We start from the raw sequence: 25,548 nt of genomic DNA on the forward strand, positions 1-25,548 counted from the left end.
ATGGGCTGCTGGGCTAAGAGACAAGGCTGGACTGGGGGGAGGAGAGGGGTTTGGAGGATAGGTCAGAAACCCATAGATAGAACTTCTGCCCAAGTAACCCCTGCCTCACCACCCTGCTATCTGCCTACCCTACTACTCTGGCACCACCATGGCCTAATGAAGCAACAAATGCAGAATGCTTATCATGTGTGGAGAGGTGGGATGATGTCAGGAAAGGCCTCCCTCAGATTTCTGGCGCTGATGGCTGGCCCCCAAAGTGCCCTGGCAGACTGTGGCCAGAACCTGGTAGGCAAGCCCCATTCTGCCCAGCTGGTAAAGGAGGCAAAGGATGAGCAACATTCTGTACTTTGCAAAATGCTTCTTTGACAGTGCCTATTAATGACACAGAGGACATTAACAGAGGGGTCAGGGTAAGGGTTTTGGGGGGAGTGAGGAGGTGGAGCAAAGATAATGATTCATGGTAAAGCTTAACTGACTTTGAATTTGGACTCAAGGTGAGAAGCAAGAGGGCAGGGGCATGGGAGACACAATGACATACTACTTCTTAACTGATAGTTTAGTCTGGTTTCCCCAGATTCTTGTGTTGTGGCAAGAGGGCTTAGTGTAATATCTCAAGGAGTTCTTAATTGATAAGGCCAAGAGGCATGAGTGAACAATGGTGACAGGATGGATAGGAAATGACTTACCTTTGGTCCCATAACTGTTCAGTATCAAAGGCAGAATTTGAACTTAGATCTCTCCTGATTCCAAGTCTAGCATTCTTCCCACTTTGCCATGTTATACTTCTGTAACATGATCCCTCCTGGGTCTAGATTCAGGATTCTTACCTTTTATTTTGGATGGTAGACCCCCCCCACCACCACCACTTCCTTTGGCAGTCTAGTGAAACCTATGGACCCCTTCTCAGAATAATGTTTTTTTTCTTCTTCAAATTCATAATGGAAGGAAATACAGAATTTTAGTTAGAGGTTAGAGAAAATATGTGATAATTTTTCTATCCAAGTTCATACCCCTTGAAATACATCCACAGATCAGGTTAAGAAGCCCTGGTTTAAATGTATGTGTGAGTAGGAGAGATGGACTGACATCTGGAAATCGGCAGATGAGGGAAATGCCAATATCCTTAACACTCCATAAAAGCCGTACTGGCATCCTCTTCCCTCTCTCCCCATCCCCACTTCCCCACCTCATGATGCTTTTTAGACATTCCCAACGTGATGTCCCATGGACATCTGAAAGGCAGTGTGTCCAAAATGGAACCCTTTTATCTTTCTCCCCCAAACCCAGCCTTCTTATCTTCCCAACTTCTTTCAAGGGCACCACTATTCTTCTAGACACACATGTTCACAATTTGAATCATCCTTGACTATTCCCTCTTTAGAAGGTAGCATTGCATAGGAAATAGAAAGGTGGACCTGGGAGTCAGAAAGACCCCCATGCTTTTGCACAGGTTGTCCTGCACATCTGGAACTCATTCCCTCCTCACCTCTACCTCTGAGATTCAAAGGATTGCAGATTTAGGTCTGGAAGGGACTGCAAAGGTTACCTAGTCCAACTCCAGCATTTTATGGATAAGGAATCCCTAGCCTCCATCAAAGTTCTACTAAACTTTTACCTCCTGCATGAGAACTCTCGTGATCCTTTCAGCTGCTGTACCTTCCCTTCCCAAAATTACTTTTGTATATATTTTGTGGGCAGGTAGGTGGCTCAGTGGATAGAACGCCTGGCCTGGAATCAGGAAGACTCATCTTCCTAGTTCAAATCTGGCCTTAGACATTTACTAGCTTAACCCTGTTTGCCTCAGTTTCCTCATCTGTCAAATGAACTGGAGAAGGAAATGGCAAACCACTTCAGTATCTTTGCCAAGAAAACTCCAAATGGGGTCACAGAGAGTCAGACATGACTAAAACAGAGCATCAACAAAATATAATTTGCATTTATTTATATGTGTCGTTGTTTAAACCAATAGAATGTAAGTAAGCTCCTGGAGGGAAGGGACTGTCTCCTTTGTGGCACACAGCTGAAACTTAAAAAATGCTTGTTGGCTGAGGATTTGTGTGAGGAAGGGAGGAAAAGGAGCTCCTCCCCTTCCCCTAGTCCTTCTTCAACACACCTTCCATGCACATGCTCACTCTAATAATATATAGGGCAATACTTCCACACCTTCTGTAGAAGGTTTTAGGAGTGGCTGTGGCCAAAAAAAGCTCATTACCTGGTGGTCAGCCTCTGAACTTGGCTGGCCAGGCCTGCTGATGACAGTGCATTGCTAAGTAAGGACTTAAAGCCCTTCCAGCTTGGTAGGACCTGCCAGGACTCACCCTCAGCTGGCACAGGGTTCCAAAATCCTGGGGTCACCTCCATGCCCAGGAAGGCACTGGAGAAGGACTTTAGTGAGTAAGCCTCCCCTGAAAAGCCAGCAGCAGGGACTCAAAGCAGGCCCCAGGGACAGGATTTGCACCAAAAATGCCCATGTCATAAAGTAAAAACGAATTGGGTTGGCCTCATTTGCATAGTATTTTGCATTTAATCTCCACGGTACTCATTTCATGTCAAAATGCATAGAAATGTCCCCAGGCATCATCCCCCTAGAACCTTACCCTCTCTAAATGCCCTATCCCTCACCCTGACCTCCCTGGACCTCTGACCCTCTGCTCATCAAAATTCTCCTATCCTCCCTTGGCTCAGACTGGACAGCCCAAACTGACAAAACTCCTGGCTGGGCTCTGTCCAGAAACTTGAACCCTCAGCAACTTTACTCCTTATCACTGTTCCAACTCAGTGCGTGAGATTCCTCCTGGGCCTGAGCAGGCTGATGCTACCCCATCCTGACTGGAAAGGGGGTGGTGAGAATCCTGGCACCTCCTCCACCTCTTTGCTGTTGGTGCCAGAGCGCAAAGTGGCCGGTGATTGATGGGCCTGAGCTCCCGGTAACCGCACCCAGTGGCCCAATCCTCCTCCCTTCTCCAATCCCTCCCCTGTCCCTATTCAGAGATCAGATTGTCTCATGTCGGTCCCTGAGGTCCCATTAATTAAAAATACATCCAATTAAATGGCAGGTGAAAACGTGCTATTGGAGCTCTTCCCCCCCCAACATCCAGCCTAGGCTCTCCCCCTACCCCCCCGCCCTTTAAGGCTCAGCTGTGCTTTGAGCTGAGAAAAAAAATACAGAGATAGAGAGAAGGAAAGTGTGTGTATGTGGGGGGGTGTTTGAACCTCTGCCAGGGTAGCATGTGCCAGCCTGGGAGGGTGGCATCATGCCCTGGTGTCTAATTTCTGTGGGTGTGAGGAGGTCTCATCAGCTGGGCACCTACCCCTTCATCTCTTAAAGGGGCAGGGGGGCACTGAAACTCACAGTTTCCTTTTACTTAAGCATGGCCAGCTAGGGGAGATGCAAATGGTGGGAGGGCTTTGGGGGAGCTAGGGAAGGATTCAAGTATCCTGATGTCTTTGGTATGTCCCCTTCTACTCCTTGCCCCACCCCCCAATCTGGGAAGGAGATAATGAGGAGCCGCCTGGGGACCCAGGTGGCAGAGTATGGTGCTGTTCCCATGTCCAGCTGTGCTTGCCCCATGCCCCCTGAAAAGATGGGCAAGGAATGGGGGCGGGGAAAGGATGTCATACATCCATCGGACAGCAGCAAAAGACAGAAACAGAAAGCAGATGGATAGGGCAGGCAAAGTGGCTAGATACATGGACAGAACATGGCTAGGATTTTCTATCCCTACCCCCAAGGGTAATGGGCTTTGTTCTTATTGGGGAATTTGCCTATTTTATTAACCCTTTCCCCAGGGAGAAGGAAGCAACAGTGTCCTGAGTCTCTAGACACTATGGATAGTGGCCTGGCCACATGGGAAGATATCTGGACAGGTCTGAGGAAGGCATCCCACAATGACAGGCACTGTCTACCTCATCATCCTTATTTTCTTGCCCTGGTGAGTACTCTGGCTCCACCTCTTGAGCACTGTTAGCCCTTCAGATGCCAGTCTAGCCAGCCACATGGGTGGTGAGGAGGCAGACTTGAAGAAGGTTGTCATCCTCTAACACTATAAAAGTGATGAGTCCTCCAGGACCACTGGGAGAGACCTTAGAGAGACTCTGGTGGGGAAAGAGGTTGAGTAATGAAAGCTCTCAGATTTAGGACTGGGGCTTCTGACACTTGAACCTGTAGTCAAAGCCTGAAGCTTCTACATCAAGAGGTAGGCTGGAGAAAAGGGGGAACCCAGACAGACTAAGGTCCCCCACCCAGCTTCCTTGGCATCCTCAGTGCCTCTTCACTTTAACGCTAATTGGAGATTTTAATCTGTGCTGCTGCTCTGCTCGGGGTGCTTGAGGGTGGGGGGGGGAGCGCCAGCTGTGCAGTAATTCCAGCAGCACCGACTGTTTAATCAAGCTGTCTGCCTGGGGAGGGGGCCACAGACCTGGGAATGGGGATAGGAATGGGGGGGGCAGGTTGTGGAACCTCTGTCCTCTTTACCTCCTGCAGCCTGAAAAAGCTCTATGGGCTTTGGGGGTCAAATGCAGGGTCCTGCCTCTATAAAGGCCCCATCTCTTACCCAACTCACAGCACAGATAACCACGAAGAGTCATGCCTAGGCCCACTCTTTCTGATGCTTTGTGGCATGGGGGGGAGGGGGCACATTTCATGGTCAGGTAAAAAGTGGTTGGCCCCATTCTCTCGGTGTTACCTTTGTGGCTTGGTCCTCAGAGATGCCCACTGAAAATTACTAAGCTCACAGATCTAAAGCTGGAAGGAACCTTAGAGGCTAACACCCTTGTTTTACAGAGGAGGAAACTTGTGACACAGTGACTAGTCCAGGGTCTCAAAAGTGTCTGAAGTAAGATCTGAACCCAAGCCTTCCTGACCTGGTACAGCAGAAGGCTCGAGCTGGAAGGGTAATGAGGCCCATGGTCCCAATCTTTTCTCATTCATAAAATGTTTATTGCACATATACTAAGTGCAAAACCTCATGCTTTTCCTCCCTACCAGGCTCCTTTACTAAGAAATGACAATTCACAATGTCTTGAAGTTTATAAATCACTTTCCTTACAGCCTGTGAAGTAGGTTGTATGTGTGTGTATATATGTATATATACAAATATATGTGTTCATATGTACACATATACATATACATACATATGCACATATACATATAGGTGTGCACGTGCGCGCGCGCACACACACACACATATGATTAACCCCACTTTGGAGATAAGGAAACTGAGTCAGCTTGCCCAAAGTCAGCCGTAAGGGAAAAATCATGGGAGGAAGGTTATTTCCTAGAGAAGTAAAGATTCCCGACAACTGTGAGGGCGAAGACTAGTGCTAGAGGAGACTTTTGAGAGTCCCTTTGACAGTAAGGTGGTCAAATAAGCCAATATATAAAGAAATTAATTCAGATTCTTTTTCAAATACTGAAGCTTAAATACTTTGGCCATACAATGAGAAGACAGGACTCAGGGGAAAAGACCCTGACGTTGGGAAAGACTGAAGGCAAAGGGAAAAGGAGACGCAGAGGATGAGACAGATAGATAGCATCATGGAAGCAACAAACATGAACTTGGACAGACTTCCTGAGATAGTGGAGGATAGAAGGACCTAGTGTGCTATGGTCCATGGGGTCCCAAAGAGTCAGACACAACTGAACAACAACTGTCAGGGCTGGTAGAGGAGTTGCTCTACTCAGAGACAAGAGGTAGATGGGGTGCCCTTCAAAAGGTCATGCTGGACCCTGAGGAACTAATCATAACCTAAAAGTCTGAATACTCACTCCTATTGTCTTCAAGGAAGTTCAAGGCACTTGGGACCTAGAGTCAGAAGCAAGAGGAGGGGGACTCTTTGATGCCCTGCTGCTGGGAACAATCCAAGGGCTCCACCCATGAATACTGTTTCTCCATGGAAAGAACAAACAGTGCAGGCTATTCCTTTGGTTTTCAAATAAATGTAATATTTCTCTGTAAGGGAATCCTGATTGAAGTCCAGAAGAAAAGATGTCCCCTCACCCAGGTTCTGCCCTTTAAGTACTGCCCGTGGGGCAGGCTTTTAAATTGGTAGGCAGTGCCCTCCTGTGGCAGAAATCAAGACTGCATTCACCCCCGCTGTTAATACTTATGTCCCTTGTCCTAACCTCCCAAGGCAGCAGCTCAGAGGTGACAGCTGGCCAGATTGCCTGGGCTGACAGGTGGTGCCAGAGGTGGGCAGAGAAATGAATTCTTTGCCTCTTGTGCCCCTTGGCATTCTGTACATAACTGCTGCTTTCCAAGCTCCAAGGATGTTTCCTGACCCTCTGGCACCTGCCTTATCACTCCATCAGGCCTGGCAAGTTCAAGATAGGGCCACTACCTGAGAAGCTCTTGTCCACACTTGATACACACACTCAGGGCTGATGCCTATATTGTAGGGGTTGGTGGTTGACTGGAGAGGGAAACAGGAGAGGGAAGAAGCCTAGCACAGAGAATGATTGCTCTCCAGCATGCTCAGAAATGGGGGAAATGCCCTGATCCCTTCCTGCTAGGTCTCCACAGGCACTGGGCCCAGGTTGACACCTGAGCTCTGACAGAGGGTGACATCTGGTGGCTGATTCCTCCTTATGGCCAACATACTCACCAGTCCCTGGGGAAGTTCTGGGAATTAGTGGAATCTCACAGCCTCAATTCCTTCTCCTTGGGGGCACAGCCCAACTCCCTCCTCTAAGCAGGCTGGACACACCCTCAAGCCTCCAGGCTACTGGGTAGAGTGAATCTCCAGGACTTTAGGCCATTGGTGCTTTCTCATCCATTGAAAAAGTGCAAGTGGGGCAGGTTCCCCACCCCCACCCCAGTCAGACCTTTTCCTCCCAGCTACCTTCCATCATCTTTCTTTACTGGTTCCTTCCTCCCATACCCATCAAATGAGAGAACTGCCTCTTTTCTGCTTGTGGGACATAAAGCTGCAGCAAGAAGGTTTTCTCAGTGGTCAGGGCTGGAAGCCATCATACTGTTCTGAGCTAGCTGACAAGCAGTCCTGTTTGGAGGCAGGCAGGGCACCAAGTTGATTTTTGTAAGGTTATTTCACTGAGACTTGCCTGGGTCAGGAGCTAGGAGTAAAAGAAGACAGCTGACAAGTCTGTATAAATTCTGGAACAGGATTTAAACTCACCACCCAGGATATGCTGGGTCTTCATCAAGACCTGGAAGGGAGGTAGAAAAGTAAATTAGGAAGATGAGGATAGCTCTTTCCTACCCTGGAACAGACCGGCCTTCTCTCTATCCAATCCATCAGGCTGCCTTTTTCATTACCTTAGGGATATACAAATAGGGACATCCCTACCCCTTCTTCCTGCTTGTGACCCCTCACCTATATGGTACCCAAAATGTGACCAAATGGAGACTAAGACCTGAGAGCTGGTGGGTGTATATATATCCCTAAGGCAGTGGTTGTCCACCTTTTCTGTATGATGGACCCCTTTTTGGCAGTTTGGTGAAGTCTCAGGTTTTTAAATACATAAAATACAAAGACTCAAAAAGGAAAACAAAGTTTGGCGAAAATAAAAATAGAATTGTTTTCTCTTTTGAGTTCTCCTTGAAATCTTAACCCCAGATGAAGAACCCCTGCCTGAAGGGAAGGAGGGGAGCAGCCTGGTATAGTGGACAGAGAGAGATGGTCTGCCTTGGAAGCAGTAAAACCTGGTTCAAATGTTCCCTAATTATGTACCCTGAGCAACTCCAGAAGATGATACATCGATAATCTGCAACTGTGGAGGAAATTTCCACACTGGGAGTTCCCCCATATCAATGAAATCTCAGACACCCCCCCCTCCAATCCCCTGCCCTCCCCACTTAACATAAAAGGGGGAAAGAAGAAAGGAGCAGAGGTCAAAGGGTGGTAGCATGTATAAAGGGAGGGAACCTAGTCTGGAGAAAAGAAAACTGCAGATTAATGATTACATGGCTGTTAGCCCCGATGGGTATCCAGAAGATGGTAAACAGTTCACTGACAGTGAGAACAGAACAATGAGAAGAAAATGGACTGCTACATGGAAGCAGTTGCAAGACTTTCTAACTAGGAGGTATCAGTGGCACCACGATTAATGACCAAACCAGAGTGCTATCATCCCTTTCTCCAAAGATCTAGGGGAAAGATTTTTTAAAAAAGCTTAGCTTGGGGTGGGAGGCAGCTAGGTGGCACAGTGAGTACAGAACTGGCCCTGGAGTCAGGAAGACCTGAGTTCAAATCTGGCCTGAGACACTTGACACATGTGCTAGCTGTGTGACCTTGGGCAAGTCACTTAACCCCAATTGCCCTGACCCCACCCCCAAAAAGCTTAGCTTGGTTCCCCTAAGACGCCAAGACAAGAGAAAGGGGAGAGTGAGGGGCATCCTGCCAAGCTGTGAGACTCTCTCTTACCTGATTTCAAAATCCTAGAAACCTCTAGAAGGACACCAAGAGGTTTGCCAGGGCTGTAAGTGTGAGATTATTGTGGGCATGGTGCTCATTCCTCAGGAGCCTCCCTTCCTGCTATTAACTTGTTCTATAAAGAAAGAAAAGACAGGTAGGTTAGTATTATAATCATGAAGCAAGGAACCCCAGGTCAGGGAAGCTATTTCCAGCAGGCAACACTTAATTGATATGTGCCAACATTAGAAATGATGACAATCTTCCTATCCCCTTAAACACTAACACCTGGAGAAATTGAAACAAGGCAGTAAGGCTTTATTGAGCTCCTGGGTTTTACATCAGAGAGGGGAGAGATAGGAGGTAGTATATGCTGGGCTAGTAGGCCACCACTACTACCTCCAGATTGATAGAAACAACCCAGGACCCTGAACCCAAGACCCTTGAAAATGGCATTGCTTCCAGCTCAGTGCCTTCAGCCATCATCCTGGGAAGTAGCTCCTGTTCAGATGCAGCCTGGCAACTGTCCCTGCACGTGCTATAGCCACAGCCATTGAAATCTCAGAAAAGAAAGTTCTTGTCACCAAAATCTTTGGCATAATCGTATGGTCCAACATCAGAAACAGATATGATTTTATCAGCGGAAATGATGCTAAAGAAGAGGTATTAACATCCACTTTGCCCCCATACCCTAAGGACCATGGGGGCCCTTTTGTCTGATGTAAAGCATTCGCTATGTGTTGCCTTCTCCATTAGTATGTGAGCTCTTTGAAAGAAGGGATTGTTTCTCTTTTCCACTTGTATTCCCAGCACTTAGCTGAGTGCTTTACACACTTAATAAATGATACATTTGTTCATTCATATCAGACACTTGAAGTCCTGAGTAAAAAACAGACACCATTCCCTAGAGGCACTGTAGTATAGATGAGAAGGAACACTGGACTAGGAGTTTAAAGAACTGGAGTCTAGTCCTCATTACACAGACTTGCTGTGTGACCTTGGTTAAGTCACAGTGTCCTAGTCACCCACTTCATGGGATTAGGGCAAGATTCACTTGAAAGAGTATATGTGAAATGTAAAGTGTTACACAAATGTAAAGTACTATTACTCCCAACCCTAGATGGCAAACAGACTTTCCCTTTTTTTTTTTGAAAGCAGCTGGTGTGATGAGGGAGACCAGAAAGACATGAATCAACAGAAATTAAAATGATAAATCACAAAATTATACATGTAAATTTTGCAGGAAAGATGGGTCATACATTGGGTTGGTGGGCTTGGTTGGAGAAAGGATGCTGTGTGGACCTGAGGATCACAGCCCTTTATAGAAGTGTGTTCTAACTTCTCTGAAAGGTGGTTTAGAGGCCAGGAAAAGGGCTTTGACAATGAGGCAGTTTATTGGGAGTAATTCAGGTGAATAAGAGATACACCCTCTGCCACCAAGCTAGGGACCAATCTGTATGGAGGCCAACCCCATATTTTGCCCCGTGCCTGGCTCCCATCAATCTTGAGGTTGACAGGATCAGATGACAAATACAAAGAAATTTGATGGGTAACTAGATTCCGCCTCATCAATAGCCTTAGTGTTCACTCCTTATCTCCGTGTACCCTTAGCCTTGACTAAGACCTTGATGTCTAAGCTCTCTAGCAAGCTCTTCTTCTCTTTTTCACTTCATGCCTTAGTCCTATCTGAGAAAAAGCTAGAAATAAGGAACCTCCCACTTTCCTTATCATCTTGGCTCTTCTAAACTATGCACCCAAAGCAAAGTATTGGCCTACAACCACAGTACTGAACAGCTGTGTATAGTGTCTTCTCCTACCCACCACCAGGTGGAGGCTGCCCTCTCCCCTAGGGATATACACCAGTATACTCTCAAATGGAGCCCCATCATGCTGAGGGCCTATGGACCCTTTGAAGCTTCAGAGACTTTTGATTTTGGTTCTCTACCTGGTGAGTCTATTCCCTTTCTTCCCTTCTTCCTCCTTTGCATTTCAATGTGTCTGTATTATGACTCAAGAGTTCAAACTTTGCAAGAAATCTCTCCTGCCACTAATAATCTTTTTTTTTTCTTTGCCCATGGGAGGGTGATAGGTGTCCTAAGACTGCTACTACTTAAAGGTGAAGGGTATCAGAATCTCCAGCCATGACCATAACTAGAGTCATGTTCGCAAGTGAGTTGGAGCTTGACTCTAAAAATGCCTTTCTCTCAATTTGTATGCCATTTGCATATTATTCATTTAGTGACAGAATGCATAGAAATCTTCTCAGCGCCTTTTCCCTAATACCTCCCCACCATCTCCACACATCAGCCTGGATGTCTCATTTGCCTCTTTCTCTCTCTGTATACATACATATGTGTGTATATATATGTATATATACATATATACATATACACATATATATGCACATATATGTATGCATATATAGTTGAAAAAAGTGGTATCATGGAAACAGCACTAGTCTAAAAGTTTTGTCCTGACTCCTGGTCCTAACATTTCCAACTAAGTACCTATGGAACCTCTAGACAAATCATTCCTTCCACTCTCTGCCGAGAGGAATTCCTTTCTCTTCTATACAACTAGGAGGCTGCAATAGATGATCTCTATGGTTCCTTTATTCTCTAATATTTCCTGATTCTATAACTTGGCATAACCCCATTTGGAGAACACTCAGCAATGAAGCATCTAAGCCACCTGAAAGTGATAGATCCACTATTGTGTTTCTCACTTGGACTTAGCCAAAGGGGACACATAAGTGAGCTCAGTGAGGCCCTGTATAAAAGCCTTCCTAGGAAAAGAGCCTCTTTTCCTGTCCAGAGAGTGAATCTAAGAAAGCATACCCATTCCCTCCAATTCAAACTCCGCTAAAGCTCTAGAGTATAGATTAAGGTCACTTAGATGGGGATAAGTGAGAAATTAATCTCAACACCCTCTTTTACCTTCAATATTATTAGTACCACCTAGTCTTTGTTCTTAGGCAGTGACCCTTCATATAATGCAACTGAGTAGGCAGAAGAAGAAAATGTGATCATATCCACAGCATAAATATACTATACACTACTCCCCTAATATAGATACATTTTTTTGGTCTTGTGTGTGTTTAGTGAATGAGACCTCAATGACCCAGCCCTCTACCCTCTCCAAAGTCAGAGGAGGAGAGAAAGACAGGAGCCACTTGGCTTCCTGTAAATTGTTCTGTCCTTCCTCACAGCTGCAATCAGGAGCTAAGGGCTCCCGCAGGCCTTGTTCTGATCTGCTTCGGGCAAAGGAGAGTTTTTGAAACAGAGAGGACTTGGCTGCAGCCCCGTTTCAGCTGCCGGTGGGGTTGGCTAATGGGCTCGTTCAGCAAGACCCCCCACCCGATACACTAAAGAGTCCCCTGCTGGTTCCCTCCCCATTCCCAACCCAATTAATAAACAAGCCCCCCCCCCACCACCACTTTATGGCTGTGGGAGCAAAAAAGATGGAGATACAAACGACCCCAAGGGAGGGACAGAGAGAGAGGCCTTCCAAGCACTGAATAAGAATGTGCTGTATCCATAGACAGATACATAGACAGCCTGTCACAGGCTGGATACACCCTACTTTTAAAGCTCTAAAGGGGAAAGAAAGATCTGGCAAAACTTCACATTTTTCTTTCCCACACCCAGGACAAATTGACCAAAACCTGGCAGGCATACTTCCAATAAGCGAGGCTACTGCCATGGGGATATAGTAGTAGCCACTGCTTCTTCCTTTCTCTCACTTTCCCCCATCTCAAAGAAAACAGCAATCCACTCTTCAAGATATCAAGTGAGTCCTATTGCCTTCAGTGGGAGGACAGGGACAAAAAAGGACAAGGATTACACATTTAGAGCTGGAAGGGATGAATCAAATTAGTCCAACTCCTTCATTTACATATGAGGAAGTAACCTGCCCAAGGTGACATAGGTAATAACAGAGCCAGGACTTAGAACCTAGTTCTTCTGCCTTCAGATCCAAGGCTCTCACCACTATACTGTGCTTACCTTACTGAGCCTCATACTACCTATGTCCCCCAATACTGAAAATGATCCTATCTTTATCATAGGTTTATATAGTAATGCCCCCTTCCTCCTAAAAACCAAAACATACCACTTCCCAATTCCCACACCAGTTTCCGAGGCTCATAACACTGGAGTTAGCACCTTCATTTTCCCCATTAAAAGCATCATTAAGTACTTCTAGTATTCCAAGTATTTCTACCTCTAATCCTTTCCTTTAGTCGCACCAGTACTTACTTTAGTCCAGTTTCTCATCACCTACCTCATGGCTAGACAACTGCAACAGTTAACCACCAATCCCTCTCTGTTTTAACTCATACTAGAATAATCTTCCACAAGTGCCATTCTTCTGCTTAAAAACATACAGAGTCCCTAAATTGTCAATCAAACTAAACTTGAATTTGTAAGACTGACCTTCGAGGCTGCTCCACTAGCTCACCGTTCTCATCCCTCAGCATCATCTTGTTCTAATTACGTTAGTCACATTTACACAGGGCAGGTTCATTCTCATTCGCTTGCCTTTGGTTGTGCCAGCCCAAGTAACTAGAAGGCTCTACTTCTCGGCCACCCGTATCATTCCTTCCAATTATCTCAAAACATGCTTCCCTCAACAAGCCTGTCCTACCCTAGTCTCACTTCTCTACAGTATTTTAATTTGTATTCATTAACATGTTTGCTTGAGAGGCATTTTGTCACGGTCATATCTTAGAGTTAGGAAGACCGGGGTTTAATTCCTGCCTTCGACTCATACTGCCTGTGAAAATGGGGCAACCTCTCAGTATCCCAGGAAACTCTCTAAGACTATAAGTTACAGAAGTGACTGATCTCTATCAGTGGAGGGAGATTCCATACTGGGAGTTCCTCCACCACTGAAATCACAGGCCTGATCCAAAACCAAAAATATACGTTTACTTGAGCGTTCTTGAACTTGTTTTTTGTTGTTGTTAAGGTTTGTGTCTCCGCTTTCCACCTTTCCCAAGAGGATTCCGGAGCTCTTTAAAAGCTAGAACCATCTTTGATTTCTCCCCGAGACTCCATCCAAATCTATAGACAGAAGGCACCCAATATCGTTGAATTATTGCTTCCCCACTGAAATTCTATAAATAAGGACAAGAACTAAGGGTCCAGATGAACTTTCAGTCTACTACGCTTTCTACTACATCATATTGCCTTTTCCCAGGAAAAATGATTTCTTGCATCTGAGACCGCTAGCTCAGGGGCTCCTGAGGCACTCAGCATCCCTCCAAGAGGACTAAAAGGAGGAAAAGGAAGGAAGGAGAGGCACAGAGGCATGTGGATGTGTGCGTATGTGGGTGAATGATCTCAAAACAACCAAGGACATACATATGTGTTGTGCTACCTATCAGACTAGTCCTTTCAGCAATGTGGCATTGGATGTGGTCTTCCAAACCACAAATTCAGCTGCCTGACTTCAAAGTAAGCTACAAAAAAGCTACAAACAAGCACAAAGGTATGTGAAGGTTCAACCTCCCCACTTTGGCTGGGTAATTGCTAGAATGAGGACTATCCCATTCTTTGTACCCATGGTCAATTCACAATCCATGACCTGAATCCCTAGAATCAGAATCACAAACCCAAAGCTTCATTTCCTGGACTTCAGGTAAACCTATGCCCATTTGTAAAGGTCTCCAGGGATAGAGATCTCACAACAACCTCTCATGAGATTCCTCTTTCAGTGTTTACTACTGGTAAAGCCTTCCTAATGTTTAATTTCACTTTTTCAAGATTGGCCCTCTACAGTAACAAAAATGTACATCTGAGCATCTTCCACACAATTCCTTTTAAATGAATGGTTAAAGACAGTAAAAGTAATTGTGTTGTAGAGGGTGAACCACTCTTCCATGCTATGGCATTTCCTCTAGGTCAAACACCCTGATATTTTCAACCTTTACTTTCAGTTTTTTTGTCTTTTCTATTCTTCTCTACCCCTAATACAGTATTCAGAGCTACACTGAAGAGAAAACCCATCGGAACTAGGTTAGGGTTAACCTAGACCAAGACTTAACCTCCCCTCCCCTCAACCATTCAAATGGGTTTTATTCTTCCTTCTAGTTCCCAAATAATTCACTTGGGATGCACAAAGAGGGCTAAATCACAGTCATCACATGAGTTATGTACTTGACCAAGCCTAGCCTTCTCTAGCAGGATTCCCTTAACCCTGACACCCAGCTCTAGCATGCCAGTCCTATACTTCTAAACTATTGGTCACTGAAACACCATGGGTCTCCAGAAAGTAGCAATTAACCTATAATCCATGAACATATAAGAAAAAATCTTTTGGTAGCTATTTCAATATAACAGGGCTCCTTCCTTTGTAATCCTATATATTTATTTTATGCACTTAAAAACAGTATTTTAAGCAGAGGTCTATAGGCTTTACCACAAGGGGATCAAGACACAAAAATGGTTAAGAACCTCTGCTTTGAAACATTCCGTTATCCTCAGTTCTCCTCTACTCTAGAGATACTTGGATACCCCAAATTCTTTCCTTTATTCCATCTCTTCCTCTTTCCTTCAATTTCTTTGCCCTCAATCCTTTTTTAGGCCTTCTGTCACCCAGGAGGAATTAACGACTCTCGTACAGGGTTAGATTCAGGTGTTCCTGAAGTTGGAAAAGGTCTGGACTTTTGAGCTCACACTTTCTCATTCTCAATGTTTAGTTACCTTCCACAGGGCTAAACACATTAACAATTGCTTTTCTGGAGCAAGTGAAAGCTGAGAAAAAAAAAATCCTTGCTCCCACTCTAAACATCCACGGCAATGAGATTCTTCTGAGGTAATAAGGAGCTACTGTTTTTTGTCAAAGGCCACCTACATCAGCATGGCCCCATTTTACTTTGCCTCATCAACCCCTACAACTTCACCTCATTCCTCTAACCCATCTTTGATCTCAGAGGTTTGGTTTACAGCCAGCCTCTCAGGTTGTCTTATATGTTAATGGCGTACAAGAATCCACTCCTGGAAAGAGCTCATCAGACTACTCTCTGACTTGAGGCCCACTCAGAAACCAAAGCCTTTTCACCCACCCTATCCTTAAATTATGTTCTAATCCTTTTATAGCCTCTGAGGAGATAGAGAGAGAAGAAACTACTTCCTGATTCCCTGGGAAATGGTATGCTTTGGACAGAAAGTCTCTAGCTTATCCTCAACTATCAGGTAGGAAGGGACCTTGAGAAATCACTTTAACCATCTCCTTGCCTTTAAAATAAAGCCCACTTAAACCAATCCAGAGCAACATTTCCAAAGAAAGGGATTCCTAGATTCCAGTGTCTTAACTATTCTAGGAAAGTTCTTGTGTTTTAACATAACTTTCCTATTGTGGGTCATGCCCATATATTCTTTTCCTAGAAGGATAAACTACAGCACAGCTCTGAGGCTGACAGAGAAAGTAAGAAAAGCCCCATTAAGGAGCAGCTAGGTGGCGCAGTGAGTAGAGCACCAGCCCTGGAGTCAGGAGGACCTCAGTTCAAATCTGGCCTCAGATACTTGACACACTTACTAGCTGTGTGACCTTGGGCAAGTTACTTAACCCCAATTGCCCTGCCTTTCCCCCTCAAAAAAAAAAGCCCCATTAAAAGATAATCCACCCCAAGTGAACCTGGCCTAACACAGACTGGTAGACTAACATAGACTAACCTGGTAACATAGACTGTTCACCCCAAACTAGCTTCTAGCTTCTTTCCCTTTTTTGGCTCTAAAACATTATCTTTGAGGTGGCCATATGAGAGAAATCAAGTGTCCAGGCATAGATGCAAGTGCCCCAGGGATCAAATCACCAGGACACCAGAGTAGCTTCCACATGCTTTACCATGGACAGTAGGTCCCCCTCTTGCCCCTCCCCTTCAGTCACACCAAATCTTGTGTCCAACAGACAACATCTGTAGCTGAGCTTTGAAATGTCAGTGGTAGAAGTAACAAGCTTCAAAGCTGGCTGGGGGTGGTATAGAAGACTACCCCTGACCCCTTCTAGCCCAGCTGGAGGCCACTCAGCAGACCAATTTATCTTTTCTTCCATTCTGCCTTCTCACAAATAAAACTTCCTATACCCACCAACAAAGCCAAAGTCCATCTAAGATATCATTGGTCTCATTTGGCTTCCTCCTCTCTATCCTACAAATCGCCCCACTCCAAATGGCTGAAAACCTTTCTAAGACACTGCTGTGCTCCTGTGGAGCCCTAGTGGCCACCTCTTTAGCCCTAGGTAAATGGGAAGGGAAATGGATGCCTCTGGCAAGCCTAAGGCATAGGCTGGAAGGGGAAGAGTAGATACAGATGTATATATATATATTGTGTGCTATAGTGTCAACAACTGTCACTCAGGGGCACACATACCAAAGGTTGCTTCTCCTTAGAAATACAGAACTTAAGAGTTGAAGAGAACCTTAGAGATCAGATGATAGTCCAACTTCCTCATTTCACAGATGAGGAAACTGAGGCCCAGAGAAGTTAAGAGACTTGCTTGAGGTCATGAAGATCTTTAGCAGAAGCAAACCCAGGCCAAATAACTACAAAACCTTTCGTTCTTTCCTATCTTCTATGCCTTGTGCCTCTCCAGATTTGGAGTAAACTCATCTTATCTGTAGAATATTCCTAAAGATAATGCAACAGGGGAGAGGAAAATCCTACACCTGGGACCAGCACCCAGTTCTAGTGTTCCTAGTCCCAATGCTGTCCTGCTCATCTCCACTATAAAAGCCTGAACAGAGCAGGGCTCAGCCTCTCCTGGAGGATAAGGCCAAAGCATCTGCTCATTCTCCAACCTACCCTAGGCTTTTCAGAAAGACAATGAGGCTGGAACAGAGAAATGAAGCAGAACCAAAAAGATGTAAGGCTGTATGCTAGAACTAAAAACAAAAACAAAGAACTCAGTTCATCCTCAATATCTTAGGCTGAGAAATTCCTCTGACTCCACTAGAGACAAATCCCTACAACACAGGAAAAGCCTAAGGTTGTGGAAAATAAATGTCAAAGTGGCAGGGGAACTTGTGGAATTGAGTTGCAAGGTTATATTATATAGAAAAATGAGTAATGGTCTTAAAAGTGGAAATATTGGAGAAAGGATCATAGATTTAGAGCTGGAAGGGACCTAAATCATCTAGTACAGTTTCTTTTTAGGGATGAGGAAACTGAGGCTGAGAAGTTTGGTGACTTGGAGTTAGCTAAATATTGGGCTTGAGTACTCAGTGTTAAAGACCAGACTTTTCTTATTATCTGCTAATGGGACTGATGTTCACTACTGTGGACAGGAGTGCCTTACCCTTGCTTCAGCTTGCAACATAAACAGGTTGTCTAGAACTCCCTTTCCCTAGAGCTTGGCCATCAGAATAAGGCAGGATAGTATTAGCAAGTATGTCCCAAGAAAGATCTAGTAAAATGCTTCATTCTCTTGCTTTACAAACACTTTTGCATTAAGGAAAAACTGGGGTTATGTGCAAAGAAGCAATGGATCTTTAAGACTTGCAAGTTAAAAGGCAGTCTTGTATAAGCTATAGGAAACAATTTCCTGTTCTTGAGCTCCTGTCTTCTCTCCTTTTTCCTGTGTCTATCTACCAATTCTCCACTGGCCAAAAAGAAATTGTCCTCCTCATCCTGATCCTCAAACTTTCTTAGAACTACATCTTCTTCCCCCTTTCTTTTGAATCTTATTTGTCTTTGTCATTAGATTCCCAGGCTGGTTGAACTTATTAGAAGGAAGAACTTAACCTGTAACCTTCTTTGCCATGGGGAATGTGGATAGGTTTACTCAAGTGGTTATATAAGAGAAGAATCTGACGCTAACATAGCTTTCATACAGTGAAAGTCTTTGACTTGCTTCCTGGGCTTGCCAACTAGGAGAAATGAACAATACAGCAACTGTTCATACCTAATCCCTCTGATGGAGACATCACAAGAACAGGAGGTGTTTGGCTTGAGACCTATGCTATTCCTTCACTTTAAAGGGTTCCCTACTTTATTTTCCTTTAGCTGCAGCTGAGCTCAAACCCACTTACCTCTCCTGCATGGAGGAGTCAGGGTACATGAAGCTCAACTTTTGTGGTTTGGCAGTGCTACAATTTGCATAATCATTTATTTGCATAACCTTGCATGGGTTATGTTTCAACTGTGTTCTTCACAGACTTCAACTTCAGTTTTCTCTTTAAAATTACATCTCAATTCCAAATTTCCCCATCTCCCTATTCTCACTCCCAAATTTTCGAACACCATTTGCCTCCGCTTTACCCCTTAAGTGGAGAACACCCAATTCCGTAGTTTCAAGCCTACAGGGCCCTAGATTGAGAATACCTGATTTCAAATAAGAAAATGACCTTTACATATTATCACACCTGATTAGAGGCTACAGAAGAAGGAAATGCAATGGAGCAAAAGTGGTACAGTAACAAGGAAATATTTAATTTTCCAATCTCCACTTTCCATTTTTATAAACTGAAAGGAAAAAAATTTAATATATTACAAAATATCTGTACATAGACAAAGGTACACCCGGGGGGCAGGGAAGGGAGAAGGAACAAAAAAATGAGAAAGAGGGGATTTATGGTGTCAGAAACCCAACTCAAAGAAGAATAAAGTGGTCACTGACACTTCTTTGCTATAGCAATCTCTGTCAAAACCTGTTAACCATTTCAGCACTGTAACTTTATATGTATATTACATATATACACACACACATATATATGTATACACATATATATTTATATATATATATACATATATATATATATATGGAGGGGATGTTTAAGGTGGAAGCAGCCTAATGAGAGACCTACTCAACTTGGTGCTGTCCTGTTTTAAGTACATTTAATTTCCCTCATTAAAAAAAAAAATCATTTTTCCTATGGACAGAGCAACTTAAGAAAACTGGGTCAAAATTTCCCAAAATGACAAAAAATATTCTGGTCAAAACAGTTTTACTTCCCATCCCTTATTTATGAAATGGAATAAAATTTCTCATCTGCTCAAAATAATGTTTAATGTTTCTCTTCTTCATGGTACAATAAAAAAAAAACCAATTCTGTTCCCCATTTTTAATGGGGGTAGACTATATTTTGTAATTTTTCTTTTATCAGCAAAAATGAAATCCTGTCAAACTTTTGTTTCCACCACGTTTAAATATAGCTGAACAATTCATAGTATTTTTTCCTCCACTGAATCCAAAGTAGTTAAGGGATTTTTCCCCCTTGAAAAATTCAAAAATCCCCAATGCCTGTTTTTCTTTTTTAAAGTTTTCAACAATGAATGGAGGAGTGGAGGGAAATCACACATACATACACACATGCTAACACACCTGTCCCCTTACCTCAGAAGGGGTACAAGTCACAACAGGAAATAAGCACATTGCTTAAGATATTTGGCATAATTTTTTTTAAATGGCAATGGTGGGGGTGAGGAAAAGTACACACCAAAAAACTGTGATAGATGACAGTTGACAACCAAAATACAATGAAAATGTAGAGAGAATTTTATTCAGACTGGGTGGGGCAACCAATTCTATTTCATTTCAGATACTTGTGAAAGTATCCCAAGCTCAACTTCTTTATCAAAGGCAGAGCAAATTGAAGCTAAATGCCTCAAATTCAGGTAATAATCCCAAGTATAAAGGCCCATAAATGAGGACTCCAAAGTCAACAAGCTGAGAAGCTCAAGTGACTTTTAATGCAGGTCACCAACACTGTGTCGATGAGGCTAGCTAATTCAGAAGGACATGTTGGTAATGAAATATGTCAGGGCCAGAATAGTTTAGAAGATTCTCTTTCCAATCAGTGTTGTGTCACCACGGGCAAAAACCAGACCAAAAACCAAAGTAAAATAAAATAAACACACTCACACCAGAACTCTGCCATTTGCAATAAAGGGAAAAACAATGAGGGTTATGTATGTCTTTGGAGGTTTCTTCTTTCTTTAAAAAAAATAAGTGTATTTTTCTCTTATGGTACTGCTTTCATATTCTTTCATTTGAATTCTGCAAATCCTCCCCCAGACTGCTAAAACCAACAGCCAATGTTTGCCTTTATTCATAAAAGGGGTCTAACTTCTCAGAAATCATATATAATCTATGCAGATAAAGACTCATGTGAATGTATGTACCTGTCTGAAACACTACATATACTGGTACTCATATCTTTCCTTCAATATGAAGCGCATACAGATATATACCTTCATATGTATCCCTTTCCCACCCCTGCTTCAGAACATTTCCCTTTTTGAATTCTTGTGATAAGGCAAGGTTCTAACCAGGCAATCACAATACAACCTGCTTTATCAAAACTAAAATAAACATGAAATTTCTCTGGGGGAACCTTCAAAAAGGATTGGCAGGGCATAGGTACTGGTATGTGTACATAGCAAATATGATTCCTTCCCCCCAGTTCCTTAATTTTAAACTTAATAACAATAATAAAGTACCAGGTATTGATACATCTCCAGGAAAAACACCCACTCTACACTAAATTTACATGTCCTTTTACTTGTCCGTTCCCCCCTCCTTTTTTTTCCTCTGACAATATTTCAATGCTCTGTGGGAACCAGAAAGATCTTTAAATACTTTCTGACATCAAAAATATATATGTGTAAACAGTACACTAACTGCTATATCTTTAGCTAAGTACAGAGGCACTGTCTGTAACCCCAGTCCAGCAGCAATATCCAGGGCTGTCCCCATTTACAAACCAAAAACTCCGGTATGTAGCACCTTCCCCACTTGAGTAGGGTTTTATGAACAATTTTTTAAACCTTTTTTGGAATTGAAGAGTTACAGAGAACAATGTTGGGATTTCAATTTCCTTTCCTTTATTTCAAAAAAGTTAAAGAATCATCCTGGGCTCTTGAGCTTCTAAAAGGTTCAATTTCCCCACACATGTCTTTAAAAAAAAAAAAGGCCCTTCCAAAATGGGGCAAAAAAGGAAGGGAGGAAAAAGTCCACGTTTGCCCAAGACAATCACATTCTGCAACCTGCTTCAGATGCAGGGAGAGAAGGCATACATGGAACAAACTTTGGGGACAGAAAATTTATCAGAAAAAGAGATGTGTCTAGCAGCTTAACAGAAAAAGAGATTCACTTAAAAGCAAAAAGTTGGGGTGGCAGATGGGAGGGTGCATGTTCTTAAACCAGCCAATGCATTCCCAGTTTTGCTCAATGCAGAAGACTGAATTTTCTGAACTTTATTTTTTAAAATTATAAAACAGAAGACTGGGGGGGAAATCACTTAAGAGGTAGAAGGGTGGAGGGAACAAAAACAAAAGAGCCTCCTCTCTGATTTTTGCCTCAGAGCTGTAACTATTTTTTCTATTTCCTGTCCAAGTAGGGCAGGTTCTGAGCTGCTAAAATATTTAGTTTCCAATTTAATGACCCTCCCCAAACTCTTTCACCAGCATCTGCCAGCTAGGGCTGAAGTTGTTCATGCTCTGGCCCCAGCCCAGTAAAGGGGGTCTGGCTAGCAAAATGCCCACATCAGTACTATGTAGAACTCCCGCTAGCAGCAACTGAGCAAGAAATAAGACAAACAGCTTGGTAGTAGCCAAATGCAGACGATTACCTCAATCTGGCAAACGATTTCATTAAAAGGTTCAGAGGAGAGAAAGAAGGGATGAAAAGGGAAGGAGTCTTTCAGGAAACCAGTCTCTTGGTTAATAAGGAACTCCTCTCCCTCTTCCCCCTCTTGGTGGGACTCTCCCAGACCCCCGATAGAGCTTTCCATAAGCAGTAGCCTGTGCTTGGGCTCCCCAGTTAAGGCTGGCTCCTGAACCACTGGCCCCAGTGGCCCCTGGCCCAAGTTCCCCATAGTTTTGCAATTTGGCCTCTGTGTGGACCACTGTATTGTTGCTTCCCTCGGCTTTCAGGAATGGCTGCCCAACCACTGAATGTAATGCTAAGGGGACCCTGGCAAATCGGAGGTCCTGGTCCCCTGGGAACTGCACTGACCCTGTGCCCTGGTAACTGCTCGACTCCCCAAGATGGCTCACAGAGCCTGAGAAAGTCCTGCTCTTCGCCAGGGTCTGGGCCAAAGGTTCTGACAAGGCTGGGCCGGAATTGCGCTCATCAGTGTCAGTAGCACTGAACCCTGATTCAGGCCCCTCAGTGCCTCCATAAGTCCTGCTTGGATGGGGTCTGGTAGAATATTCCATAGGTCTCAATGCCTGGTGCTCATGTGGCAGGTGGCCAGAAGGTTCCGTTTCAGGCTGGGACAAAAGCTGTAGTAGAGCGGCTGTCATAGCTGGGTTCAACTCTTGGGGGGCGCTGGAAAGATCGCCTTCAACCAGAGGGGGTGGAGGTGGCGGCGGTGGAGGTCCTGGGGGTTCAGGGGGTCTCTTCTCTGGTGGAAGAATGTGAGGAGGACATGCTGTGGAAGGGTTACTTCTTTTAAACACCATCTTTAAAATCACGTGATTATACACACATACGTGCACACATACACACATATATACCCACACACCTATACAAGCAACCCAGAAGTGGAAAAAAATAACTCTCGGGATTAGAAAAATGAAACTTGCATGGAAAATAAGTAAAACAGTCGCATGCTACATCTACAAAGTGGCATAAATTATCAAACTTCAAAGCATTTTTCTGGTTCTCCTTTGGGAGCAGACCTCCTCTCCCCCTTTTTTCTCAAGGGACATTCTTCTTGTGGGCCCCTGGTAGCCCAATTTAAGCTGTTGGATCAAATGTTATCTTTTTTAAAGTAGAAATAGGAAAAAATAGGGAGGGAAAACACATTTGATTTTCAAATCTAAGGAAGAATCTTCTGTACAGAAAGTATGATGATACAATATTAACCTGAAATAGATGTTAAGAGTGCACAGGATCGTTGTATTGAACTGGCAAACCTTTTATTTTTGTAATTCAGGAAATCCATACCTGTATCCCCAACTTGTCATTTTCATGTTCCAAAGAAATGGGATACTCTAAAGATTTATTGTCCCATCCCATTTTATGATAAAAGGATACTGCCCATTTTTAATGGCAAATTACAATCGCCTTCTGTTTCCCTACCTGCACCACTTCTTCCCTTGCAAGCACAATCTGATAGTGCTGTGTACAGTGTCATGCACCACTGGGCTCTTGAAAAAAATTTATTTATCACAATGATGAAGAATGCTAAGTGTTTACAGAAGAGATGAGTTAATACCGTGGGCTTGTAGCTTGAAATATCATTGTTTTCCTCAGATTAGTCCCCATACCCTTTTTCCCCCTGATGTTAGCCCAGTTTGCTTGGCTACAGCAACTAGTATCTGATAATGAATTTCTCTGGACCCAGCGTGGGGTGGACACTAAAAGTACCATGAGTAAAGTTGCTATGGTGAGAATGGGGCCTTTGGAATTCCGGGGGCCACCATATTGAAGGGAAAGGTTTAATGCTTTGTAAATGATGTATCTTTCAAATAACCAAATGTTCCTGTCTGCTACCACTGAAAGTATATGTATGCATTCTTTTACAGTCAACTCTTGATTATCTGAGCTACTAGAGGACAGCAGTTGCACAGATAAATCAAAAATAGTTTTTATTTGGCTTTAGAATACATCGCGGGTTTTATTTATATTTGGCAAGGCTACTACTAAAATAAATCTGAATTCCCTGAGCACACATGTGAAAGTACTTTAAAAAGTTAAAAACACTATCTATACATATGCAAGGTTGGGCTGGGCAAATGGAAGCAGAAGAATTGGCATAGTGCTTAGGTGCCAAGCACAGAGTAGGCACTTTATAGATACTAGATGATTGGCTGGTGTTGATTGCTAGGTGGCAGGGATTAAAAAAAATAATAAAACCTAAACCCAAAAAACCACATCTAGCCATGGAAAAGTCACAAATTAAAAAGTATATGTGCAGATAAAAAAGTATACACCTAGATAACTGAGGGCTGATAACACAAGCACCTATGTACATAAATTTCAGAGGCTTTCCCATCAAGCCTTTATCTATCTATCTATCTATGAAAGTCCACAGTGCCAGTCATAAATATTTTTCAGACTGTATATATAAAAAATCAGATATTTTAATTCAGGGAGCAAACTGCTTTGAAAACTCATAACTGTAAAGGAAGGCAAAACTAAATTTATATTCTCTCAGTTGTACCTCTTTTCTTTTCACAATTAACTTTCATCTTTCATGCAAATGACCCAGATTATAATACTATTTCTTGGGATCAAACACTTTTTTTCTTGTTTTTCACGTGTATGAAGAGAAGAAAACACTCCACTGATAAGTAGCAATGTGGCTGGATAGTAAATAATCACTAGTAAGGTTAATAAGATTCTTTGAAAAGATTAAAAATAAAGATAATATTTTTACACAATATACTATTACACAACTAAAGAATCTGAGGGATTGCTAGCACTGTCAATTCTCAGTGATCTGTAGAGTAACAAAATACACAGCTGATTTAAAAACTTTCCTCAGCAGTCACAGAGCAGCTAAACAGCAGCTGCGTTGACGGCCTTTCACCATGTCTGACATCCCCAGCTTGCCCTCTGCTGGAAATGTTAACAAACAGCAAAATAGCTCAAATGAAAGGCAGCAGGAGGGAGACAAGAAGGGATAGACATGGTTAAGACACCAACTGGATAATCCAGTGGTAGGTACAGTACTTAGCAAGGTGGCAATTACAATCACCTCCGAAAGCAAATCCATGAAGTTATGGCTATATGCAAGGACTTAATTTTAACTTACAGTTTCACCATTTGGTGGATTGCTTGTTGGCTTATCAGGTGGGTTTCCTTCATTGTGTGTTATTTAAAATGGAACATACTTCCCCTTTCAACAAGTTTAATTAGAATTGAGGGTATATATGTATTAAGAGGACAGGTATTGTATTAGCTTTCTTTACTATCCCATGGAGTGGAAACCTCTTAATTTTATTTTCTTTTGATTAAAGCAATACTGGAATCATTGGTTTTTGTCTTGGCTCTGCTACTAACTAGCTGTGTGATCTTGGGCAAGTCACTCTGAGTCTGTTTTCTCCACTAGAAAATGAGGGGATAGACTTAACTCTAAGGTCTCTAAGTCTAAAAATTTCTAAATGGCTCATGCTAGTGCTTTTCTGTAGTGTATGTATATGCATGTGGAGATCAGGTACACACATCTCAAATCACACCACATGAAATGTGAAATCAGGAGCCTAAAACAGAAAGGCTAGTGAATTG

At 43.3% G+C, this 25,548-nt stretch overlaps 1 protein-coding gene across 3 annotated transcripts in view; it reads right to left on the bottom strand.

The window, feature by feature from the left end:
• Positions 1-7,074: 7,074 nt before the first annotated feature.
• CDK12 (cyclin dependent kinase 12) overlaps positions 7,075-25,548 on the bottom strand; it is a 57,560-nt gene continuing 39,086 nt past the window's right edge. Inside the window, exons 14-15 of one of the 3 annotated variants that reach the window (XR_005010186.1) lie at positions 8,383-8,506; positions 7,075-7,165 (exon numbers count right to left, since the gene is read on the bottom strand). Coding sequence is in view for 2 of the 3 variants with exons in the window: in XM_036754784.1 (XP_036610679.1) it covers positions 22,032-22,744 (713 nt within the window). In the remaining variant the exon portion in view is untranslated. Of the gene's footprint in view, positions 7,166-8,382; positions 8,507-19,843; positions 22,745-25,548 lie in introns of those variants that run through there. The other 2 variants (XM_036754785.1, XM_036754784.1) reach the window with 2 other exon arrangements.

The sequence above is a fragment of the Trichosurus vulpecula genome, chromosome 4, assembly GCF_011100635.1.
Source record: "Trichosurus vulpecula isolate mTriVul1 chromosome 4, mTriVul1.pri, whole genome shotgun sequence".
Lineage (NCBI taxonomy): Eukaryota > Metazoa > Chordata > Mammalia > Diprotodontia > Phalangeridae > Trichosurus > Trichosurus vulpecula.